General features: G+C 42.2%; 1 protein-coding gene across 1 annotated transcript in view; it reads right to left on the bottom strand.

The window, feature by feature from the left end:
- Positions 1–3,420: 3,420 nt before the first annotated feature.
- Positions 3,421–11,054, bottom strand: part of LOC141100450 (melanin-concentrating hormone receptor 1-like) — a 55,356-nt gene continuing 47,722 nt past the window's right edge. The window contains exon 4 of the mRNA XM_073588957.1: positions 3,421–4,603. Coding sequence (XP_073445058.1) covers positions 4,387–4,603 — 217 coding nt within the window. The 3' untranslated portion in view covers positions 3,421–4,386. The remainder of the gene's footprint in view (positions 4,604–11,054) is intronic.

The raw sequence follows: 11,054 nt of genomic DNA, 5'->3' as shown, positions 1-11,054 counted from the left end.
GTGCAATACATCCGTGCAAAGCTGGCTGTCAAAGTCACTGAAAGCCGGCTGCTCCCAGAAGGATTACAGTTCATTTTCTCCCTGTAGCTACGCTTTTATTACTCTATTAACCTACAGGTTAATGCCATATCTGCTGGTTAATAGCGTTATTTCCTTTAAAGGTAGAAAATTTGGGAAAAATTGCTGCTGTAAATGACACATTATGGGCAAAAAGGTAGCTTGCATATGGGCTACATCATTATCAGTTTTGATAACATAAGAAAACAAAATGGCTGCAAAGATGACAGTACATATCCATTAGGATGGGCCTCATTGCTGCCTGCTATCCTGGAGCTTTTGAGCTCTGTACTGTAAAATGGAAACGTAGGTAGAAAATAATTATCATTGGGATTATTTTAATCTTGTTCATCAGGGGACCATGAGAAACAGTGAGTTCTGTCTAAATGATGAGGCACAGAAGGGTAATGAACCATGTCAGATTTCATCTGCATATATAGTTTTGGGAAAATGGCCAGGGAGCTTTAAAGGGATTGTCTGACGACAGATATTTATAGCATGTCTCGAGTATATGCCCAAAGATCTAATGGCTGGGATACCAGCACCAGGACCTCGCCCGTGTTTATAGAGAACTACCTGAAGAGCCCGGCGCTGCCTGGGCATAGTAACTAACTACGGTTAGTTATAAAAAATTATAATGATTATATCTATATATACAAAGCTGAGTGTAGAGCCCCGCCCACTCCGCATAGCCACATTCATTATAATATCCCACATCATCCCGTCAGCCAGAGCTACCGGACTACTACCCCTAATATCCCACATCATCCCGCCAGCCAGAGCCACCGGACTACTACCCCTAATATCCCACATCATCCTGTCAGCCAGAGCTACCGGACTACTACCCCTAATATCCAACATCATCCCGCCAGCCAGAGCCACCGGACTACTACCCATAATATCCCACATCATCCAATCAGCCAGAGCCACCGGACTACTAATATCCCACATCATCCCGTCAAAGTCACCGGACTACTACCCCTATTATCCCACATCATTCCATCAGCCAGAGCCTCCGGACTACTACCCCTAATATCTCACATCATCCCGTCAAAGCCAACGGACTACTACCCCTAATATCCAACATCATCCTGTCAGCCAGAACCCTTTAAGAGGGGCCTGGGGTCAGTACCAAAGTGTAGAGTGGATTTGCCTTCACTTCCATACCGGGGAACCCTTTAAGAGGGGCCTGGGGTCAGAATGATCCCTTTAATAGAAGCCTGGGTTGAGAATCAGAGCGCTGAGTGGATTTGCCCAAACTTCCATACCGGAGATCCCTTTAAGAGAGCCTGGGATCAGAACCAGAGGGCTGAGTGGATTTGCCCTGACTTGCATACCAGTGATCCCTTTAATAGAACCCTGGGGTCAGAGTCAGAGCGCTGAGGGATTTGCCCTGACTTCCATAAAGGAGATCCCTTTAAGAGAGCCTGGGGTCAGTACCAGAGCATTTGAAGCCAATTGTCCTGACTTCCATACTGGGGATCCCTTTAAGAGAGGCCTGGGGTCAAAACCAAAGCGCTGGATGAATTTGCCCTGACTTCCATACCGGGGGATCCCTTTAAGAGAGGCCTGGCATTAATCCAAAGCGCAGGGTGGATTTGCCCTATCTTCCATATCAATGATTCCTTTAAGAGGGAAGATGTGCCTATGGGATGGAGGATGTGTGATGGGTATATGGGCACGGGGGGGGGGGGTGATTCATTTCTGTCATGTGCTCTCTGCTCCTTTCTGGGGGGCAGACAATGGATGGAGCTTATGTTCCCGGGGATGCTAGATTTCTCCCACCATGTCAGTGTCTGCTGATGTGTCAAGTGGGAAAACTTGCTCATAGCAACCAATCACAGCTCAGCTTCTTTTAATCAGCTCTGGTGAAATGAGAGATGCTTAGTGTTTGGTTGCAAGGAAAACTTTTGCCTATAGCAACCAATCACAGCTCAGCTTCTTTGGAACAGCTCTGGTGAAATGAAAGATGCTTTGTGATTGGTTGGTGACACACACACACATACATTCAGTTTTATATATAGAGATATGGATTCTGTATCCTCCATAGTGTTATAAAAGGGATTGTCCACATAAAACAAGTTACCACCTATCCATAGGATCAGCAACTTGTCACGTATCCTTTAGATAGGTGATAACCTGTTTACACTGCTCAGCCTCTTTATGACTAATCGAACCGAACTGCAAAAGGGGGAAAGTAGCCAGAAACCCGTAATCTCCTTTATATGTCAAGTGACAAAAACACGAGGGTTTTTTTTTTACGGACATGACACAAATGTCTGTCATCCATGTACCCTTTTAGGCCAAAAGTGGTGATAATGCATGTTGCTTCTGCAATGGGCTACAGTATTTCCTGCAGTTGGTCTTATTCGTCATAGAAGAGAATGGGCACTAATCTCCAGATTAGACACTGAAAAGTCTAAATTTTGGAACCTTTAGGCCTTGTTCACATTGTGCAGATCTGATTCATTTTATATTTAGAAAAACCATGATCCCGTGCACTCCGTAACCACTTGTAAGAACGCTCGTTTCCGATCATTGGCCATTATAAATGTGGAGATGAGCTCCCAGTGAACAAGAAAAACACTTGTTCAATGACTAATCATAGTTTATACATGCCTAAAAAACATTATTGTCAGCTGCACATCTCCTCCCATATAAACAGAGGACATGCTGCCAACAATATGCCTGCCCTACCGGAACCGAAAATTTCATTCATTCATCCCCATACAGTTTTCATCAGCCCATGTGAAAGGGCCTTAAAGAGAATTTATCATCAGAAAATGTTTCTATAGAGGTTTTATGTTAAATATGTTTTTTTTTTTGTTTTCATTTTTCTTATAAAAATCTGTATTTTGGTTTTTTTTTTAAAGAGATCTTGCAATTTTCACACTGGTCGGTGGGGCTATTCTAGATTTGCCTCTTGTGATTGGTGAATCCTGTGTTATAGAGGTGTTATCTGTTAATTGTCATACTGTCTCTGATGATAATGAGACTTCTGAAAAGTCTTCTTTAAAGGGAAGGAAGTATGAGTCTAAAATAGCCTTAAGGACCGAAAATTTTAAAAAAATGTGATTTATTTTGCAATAAAATAAAAAAAAACCAAACAAAAGTTTAGAATCATCGTAATTTTACTGACCTGGAGAATCATGATGCCAGGTCATTTTTACCACACAATGAAATCAAATCCAACATACAATGATAGAAATACATTTTTCTTTTTGCAATTTCACAGAACTTGGATTTTTTTTTCCAGTACATTGTACGGTAAACATTCAAAACTACAACTCATCCCTAAAAAAAAAAACAAAAAACGATACCTCCATATTGCTATATTATTAAAAAATAGTAATGGCTCCTGGGAGAAGGGGAGGAAAAAATGAGAAGACAAAAATGAAAATGTGTAATTTTCTGATGATACATTCCTTTTAAACAAGCAACAATAAATTTTTTATGTCATAGTAATCCTACCCATGTAATTCTATGGGGCTGTGCAAACATCCAAAGTTTTCCTTGGACAAGTGGTCCGAGGAAATATATATTGCAGCAAGCCTCAATGAATCGGATGGCACTTGCTCATTCATGTCTATGGGTGTGTGGGAAAAAAAAATCAGACTGCACTTGGATGATGTCAGAGTGCAGTCCGATTGTCACAGACTAATATAATGGAAAAGGTAGAGAAACCTTTTTTCTTATTTCGACTCTGAGAAAATCGAATCCCATTCTGATCCAAGTGTGATTAGCATAATCGGACCGTTTTTGGTTTTTTTTTGGACAGGGAGAAATCAGTCAACTGTTCCTGCCCTTAAAGACAGAAATCGTCTGTGATTAGCCCTTTTCACTTTTCCTGTTTTACTACTCGTTTTAGCTGTCAAAATAAATCAAAACTCATGTGAACAAAGCCTTAGTGCAAATATATTCCCTGTCCGTCCTGTCTCTTCCGAACAAGATAGTCTTCTTTAAGCTAAGCCTAAAGTTATGTTTAACGATTGTGCCGTCATAGATCTCTGTACTTAAAATATACCACAACTATAACACCTCAGGTACCATATAGAAAAATAGTGGACGGGCTCCAGTTGTAGAGCCCCTGTATCGAATTCACTGTGTTAAAGATCTGATGCTTGGCCATTAAACTGCGACTTCCAGCATGTTATGATAGCTGTAGGTTCTCAGAGATGCTGGGTGTTGTAGTTTGACCAACAGATGGAAAGTCACAAGATGGACATCACTGCACTAAACCTGATGTATAGCAACCAGGAAGATGCGTACTTGGACATTTGGGTGGCACAGCTAGAGGTTCCATCATCACCCCAAGAATTACAGCAGATATTACAAGATGCTGCTTTCGTCCCGTATTCCCAGACTGATCCTGGTGTTCTCAGTGATAGAACATGGGGGGGTCTCCAGGTGAATAGTCCTCCTCCGGTGCTGAGGAGCACAATATCCATCTATGGGAGGGCTGTTGATGGCTGAGCTTGGACCATTATTCGGTAAGGTTGCAATCGGCCAAAATCCAGCCCAATGGCGGAAAAGGAATCGGCAGCATCTGCAAATAGAAAGGAGGCAATTAATGTGACGGCGTATATCAGCCAAATGGACACTGTTCTCAGAAAAGTTTGGCTAATAAAGCACACTGACTTTCCAGTTCTGAAAATCAGTTCTCTACCAGAGGGAAGGAAGACAATCCATTTAAGTATGAAGGTGCCACCTATACTAGAACTCAACATGCATCTATTGGAACCTGACTAAGGAAATTTGCCAAACCAAAGTCTCCACCTATAACGGTGTGTGCACACGCTGCGGATTCTGCTGCGGATTCTGCAGCGGATTTGGCCCTGCGGATCCGCAGCAGTTTTTGCTGCGGTGTACTGTACCATTATAACCTATGGAAATGAAAAACCGCAGTGCAGACGGTGCGGATTTGCTGCGGTTTCTAAACCGCAGAAAGAATTGACATGTCAATTCTTTCTGCGGATTCTGCAGCGGTTTACCATCTCCTCCATTGTAAAGATGATAAACCGCAGGGCAAAACCACAGGCTAATCCGCAGATAAACCGTAGGTCTTTTGATCTGCGGATTTACCTCCGGATTTTGCAAAATCCGCGCGGATCAATCCGCAGCAGAATCCGCAGCGTGTGCACGTACCCTAAAAGTCTCCACCCTGTCTGATATGCCAGAACCTTGGCAAAGCTCTCTGCAGTTTCATGTCTTTCTATTTCACTATTTTCTTTTAATAAAAATGTTGGAACATAATAAACCATCTCTAACAGCACCGATCAGATCTGGATTTGAGCACTGCTATTTAATCAGTTACAGAAGATGCTGCTGTCAATAGCCGACATCGGCATTTAAGGGGAATGTGTCATAAAACAGTGACCTATTGCGTTAATCAAGTTTTTTTGCGTTAATCAACTCTCCTAAGTCTAATATGGGCATGTAGCTCATGGGAAGCTGAGTAAAATAATACTTTGATATCTGCAATCCTATGTCTGAATTCCGGCAAATCCAGGTTTTTTTTTACTATGTAAATGCATAAAGAACACCAAATGAAAGCTTTACAAGAAGGCCAAAATGTAAATAATTTAAACATGTAAAGTTTATTCAAATATATTAAAAGACAACATATAAAACAGTAATCAAAAAGAGAAGGCACCACAGGTATACAAGGAGAACAAGTGGGTCTACCCCGGTAACGTATACAAAGTACTCAAGCAAAACCTAATAAAAAGATTGTCATATTTGTGTAAATCCCCCCACACATATAAATATCAAGATAATGATTACACATGATAAAAACCATATAATACAAACTGTGTGCAATAGTATATAAGTACAGTATATAATCACTGAACTGGCAGCTATGCATCAGTATTATGGTATAATAATAGAAAGCAAAATTGCCATATAAAATGTTCTAGATAGATGCAAGGTTGCCAGTGGTATGCAAAAACGCCAAAATACAAAGGGGGTACAAATAGTATTCACATAATGAGAGCATACATAATGAAAGGTACAATACCTTATATCATAGCAGCTGGGGACCCAGGACACCCGACACGCGTTTCGCAATGAAATTTATTAACCCCTCAAGTGCTTCACAGGAATTAAAGCAATATGAAAGGAAAAAATTAACAATTTACTTTTTTCACAAAAATGTTACATTAGCCCCATATTTTTTACTTTCACAAGGGTAACAGGAGAAAATGGACCCCAAAATTTGTTTTGAAATTTCTCCTGAGTACACTGATACCCCAAATATGAGGGAAAACTACTGTTTTGGTGCACGGCAGAGCTTGCAAGACAAGGAGCACAATTTTTCTTTTTGAAAGCAAAATTGGATAATCGAGAGCGGATGCCATGTCGCATTTGGAGAGTCTCTGGTGTACTTAAACAGTGGAACCCCCCACAAGTGACCCATTTTGGAAACTAGACCCCTCAATGAAATTATCTAGATATGTGGTGAGCACCTTGAACCCCGAGGTGCTTCACAGACGTTTTTTGATGTTGAGCCATGAAAATAAAAAATCTAATTTTTCCCACAAAAATGTTTTAGCCTCAATTTTTTATTTTCAGAAAGGTAACAAGAGAAAATAGACCACAAAATTTGATGTACAATTTCTCCGAAGTATGCTGATACCCCATACGTGGGGGGAAACTACTGTTCTGATGCACAGCAGGGCTCGGAAAGGAAGGAGTGACTTTTGGAACGCACACTTTAATGAATATATGGACTTGAACTGATTAAGGAAAGGGCCTAGAACTGTGAGGGAGTTGTTTAGGCCCCTTAAGGGTTAAATAAAAGTGCAGATATATTTGAGGCTGCACCATGGAGTTTGGGGGTGTTGTGTGGAAAAAAATATATATAAGAGGGGAAAAAGATGAAAACGGTCATTTAGGCAGTGTCTTACTGGAGATGTTCAGCTTGGAGGATCAGCTAAAGGTAAAAGATCACCCAAGAAGGAGTTGGCTGGCTGCATGCTTGCCTATCACCACCACCTTCCCAGGAGTCCGCTGGAGAAGTGTAGGAGAGCACATTCCCCCGTGTACATCCGAGACGGCGCTCAAGGCCTTCATCAAGCCTGAGCCACAGGCCGGGGACTGGAAGACATTGAACGCTCCTTGATGACGCTATTGGATGACGTGTGGCTCAGTGTACGGGCCACACATCAAACACGGAAATGCAAGGGGCTGCAGCGGTGGTGAATCGCAAGTGTCAGGGGCAGAATGCCGAACTACATTAGCACATGGCGCAGCAGAATGCTGGAGGTATGGAGGTATATGACAGTGGTCAGATAGATGAGGAAAGTGGAGGCTCACACAGTCAGGAGACATGTAGAAGTGATGTGCCAGCAAGGAACTCCCATTTAACCCTTTCTGGAGGATTGCAGAGTGGGACTGAGCTGCAAATGGACATAGAAAGGATGGTTGGAAGTGCTCAGTGGGGAGAAGTTGCTTATCTGCAAGTCGGGACAGTGTGAGCCATAGTCATAGCAGGGAATATGGCTTACAGAATGCAGCGATTAGAGCTCGGTTTACATATACAGTTGTGCTCAAAAATTTACATACCCCGGCAGAATTTTTGCTGTCTTGACTTTTTTTCAGAGAATATGAATGATTTCACCAAAATGTTTTCTCCACTCATGGTTAGTGGTTGGGTGAAGCCATTTATTGTCAAACTACTGTGATTTCTTTTTTTAAATCATAATGACAACCCAAAACATCCAAATGACCCTGTTCAAAAGTTCACATACCCTGGTGATTTTGGCCTGATAACATGTACAGAAGTTGACACAAATGTGTTTGAATGGCTACTAAAGGTGACATCCTCACCTGTGACCTGTTTGCTTGTAATCAGCGTCTGCATAAAAGCTGAGTGAGTTTCTGATATCCAGACAGACTCTTGTATCTTTCATCCAGCCACTGACATTTCTGGATTGTGAGTCATGGGGAAGGCAAAAGAATTGTCAATGGATCTATGGGAAAAGGTAGTTGAACCGGATAGAACAGTAAAGGTATACATAAACATATCAAAGCAACTGATAATGCCAGTCAGCAGCTTTCAAACTGTGATTAACAAATGGAAAATCAGGGGCTCTGTAAAAACAAAACCATGGTCAGGTAGACCAACAAAAATGTCGTCCACAACTGCCAGGAAAATTGTTCAGGATGCAAAGGAAAACCCACAAATAACATCAGCTAAAATATAGGACTCTCTGAAAACTAGCGGCGTGGCTGTTTCAAGATGTACAATAAGGAGGCACTTGAAGAAAAATGGGCTGCATGGTCGAGTCGCCAGCAGAAAGCCATTACTGCGAAAAGGCCATAAAGTATCTTGCCTACAATACGCAAAACAGCACAGAGACAAGCTTCAAAACTTTTTTAACAAGGTAATTTTTTTTAACAAGGTAATTTGGAGTGATGAGACCAAAATTGAATTGAATTGAACTTTTTGGCCTCAACCATAAACGTTACATTTGGAGAGAGGTCAACAAGGCCTATGATTAAAGGAACACCATTCCTACTGTAAAGCACGGAGGTGGATCGCTGATGTTTTGGGTATGTGTGCGCTACAAAGGCACAGGAAACTTGGTCAAAGTTGAAGGAAACATGATTGCAGCACGTTATCAGCAAATACTGGAGGCAAATTTGCACTCAAACGTGGAGAAAAAGGGAAAGGTGCTGAGGAGGAAAACTCAGATTTGCAGCAGGAAAACAACTGGGGCTTACTGGATAAGTTAAACCCCTAGCTGAGGAGCTGAAAGTGCAGCTAACAAATGAGGTAAATGAAAGGTGAACATGTAATGTCCATCCAAAAATTTGATAGGACAGAGCCAAAAGGGAAAATGGAAACTACCTGGAGAGAAGCCAACCAAGAAAGGAAAACCAAGACAAAAGAAACCATCATCATTTGCACAAAGATGAAAAGGACTTTAGCCCAGCAGAGAGGGAAACCAACCACATAGGAAAAGGTCACTGAATCAAATCCTAAAACCAAGCCCTGACATTACCCCTAGGGATGGGCAAATCCTAAATTACTCGGAATCGCTAGACTCTAACGAGTCCGAGTGCAGGACTCGCTACTCGTTGCGAGTCTAGCGAGTCCAATGTTAATTAATGGGGAAGCGAGTTTGCAGCGATTCCTCTGCTGCTGGACCCGGATTGACTGTCAAAAATGATCCTACAGTGATAGCGAGTTAGCAAAACTCTGAATGCTCTCGGATTTAAACTCTGAAAGCAAAACTCGGATTTAAACTCTGAAAGCAAAACTCGGATTTAAACTCTGAAAGCAGAAAGCATTGATCTGAGAATCTGAGTAGAATACAAAACGGACCAAAACTAGGATTGCCATTGATTTACTTTGGACTCGTTACTGTGCGAGTAATCGCTTGGAAACTCGCAGAGTACCGAGTCCTGCGAGTCCCCTACTACTCGCAGAGTAACGAGTCCTAACGAGTAGATTCGCCCATCCCTAATTACCCCCTTCTATGAGGGGCCACCGGACCCTCAGAAGCCCCTGACGTGGTTGATGGAACTTTCTCACATGGCGATCTGCATTCACATCCTCCAAATTAACCCAGGAGTTATCTTCTGGACCATAGCCTTTCCACTTAACAAGATACTGCAGACAGCGCCTGACCCGCCTAGAACCAAGAACACGCTCTACCTCATACTCCCGATCCTCTTCAAAATACACCTCAATTATGTCTTCAGGACCAGGTGTCCCTTCAAATCTTTTTGAAAGGGAATAATGAAAAGGGTAATTGATCCTCCAAGCCACAGGGAATTTCTATTTAACCGTTACATGATTCAAAACTTTAATAATTTTATAAGGACCAACAAATTTAGGAGCAAACTTTCTAGATGCAACCTTTATAGATAGATTTTTGAGGACAACCACACAAATTCCCCCACCATAAAGAATGGAGCCTCCCTATGTCTACGGTTGGCACCTCTTTTGGTCCAGTCGCCTTTTACCAAAAGAACACTTTCGACCTCCCTTCAGACTTCAATTATTGGCTGATTGTAACCCTGAAAAGCTTCCAAGTAATCCCTGCAACAAAAAAAGTGCGAGGTCCTGGTAGCCGTAGACATTCATTTAGCAAGGGGCAGGAATTGCACCCAATCTGCCTGATTAGACAAAACAAAACACCTTAAATAATGCTCTACCTCTTGGTTCGTCCCTTCTGTTTGCCCATTAGTCTCAGAATGATAATGAAAAAGACAGCTTACTATCCAATCTTCAGCAAAAACTACCCCAAAAGCTGGCTAGAAATTGAAACTCTCTATCGTAAATAATGTTTTTGGGAACACAATGCAATTTGACAATATGAAAAATGAACAAGATAGCTAAACTCTTAGCAGTTGGCAACTTCTGTACTGGGACCAAATAAACCATTTTGCTGAAACGGTCCACAACCCACCCACCATCCAGAGTTAGACAACTCGCTCACAGAGTCCATGGAAAAGGAAGTCCAAGGCTGTGACGGCACCTCGATAGGCAAGAGATAACCCGCTGGAGCCTGACAAGAGGCTTTAGCTGTGGAACAAACTCTGCATTTGCAGACATGCTTCCTGTCAACTTCCTTACAAGCATTCTGTCACCAAAAGGACCTAGAAAGAGATCTCCAAGTAGCAGAAGAATGTGGATGTCCAGCCAAAACATAATCATGCACTTCATTAAAGATGTTGTCCACTACTTTGACAACCCTTCTCACACCCCACGCTTGGCCTAGATATAATACAAAGATATTCTTGTGGGGTCGTCACTCGCTCTCACCGAGGCTCCCGTGCAGTTGTTGTGACACGTGACCCCAGCGCACAATCAGCGCTGATTTCATTGTTCCCGCCTTCGGACAAATTGTACATGGAGAGTAAATACGGACTGCAGCTGATCTCTGACTTCCTCCTCTTCATGTTCAATTTGTTTCAAGGCAGGGAAAATGATGCCAGCGATGATTGGCGCCAGATGCACGTATCATGCAACCACATGAAAGTCC

The sequence above is a fragment of the Dendrobates tinctorius genome, unplaced genomic scaffold, assembly GCF_039654945.1.
Source record: "Dendrobates tinctorius isolate UK_male_01 unplaced genomic scaffold, ASM3965494v1 ptg000104l, whole genome shotgun sequence".
Lineage (NCBI taxonomy): Eukaryota > Metazoa > Chordata > Amphibia > Anura > Dendrobatidae > Dendrobates > Dendrobates tinctorius.
This window is presented reverse-complemented; position numbering and strand designations above follow the sequence as displayed.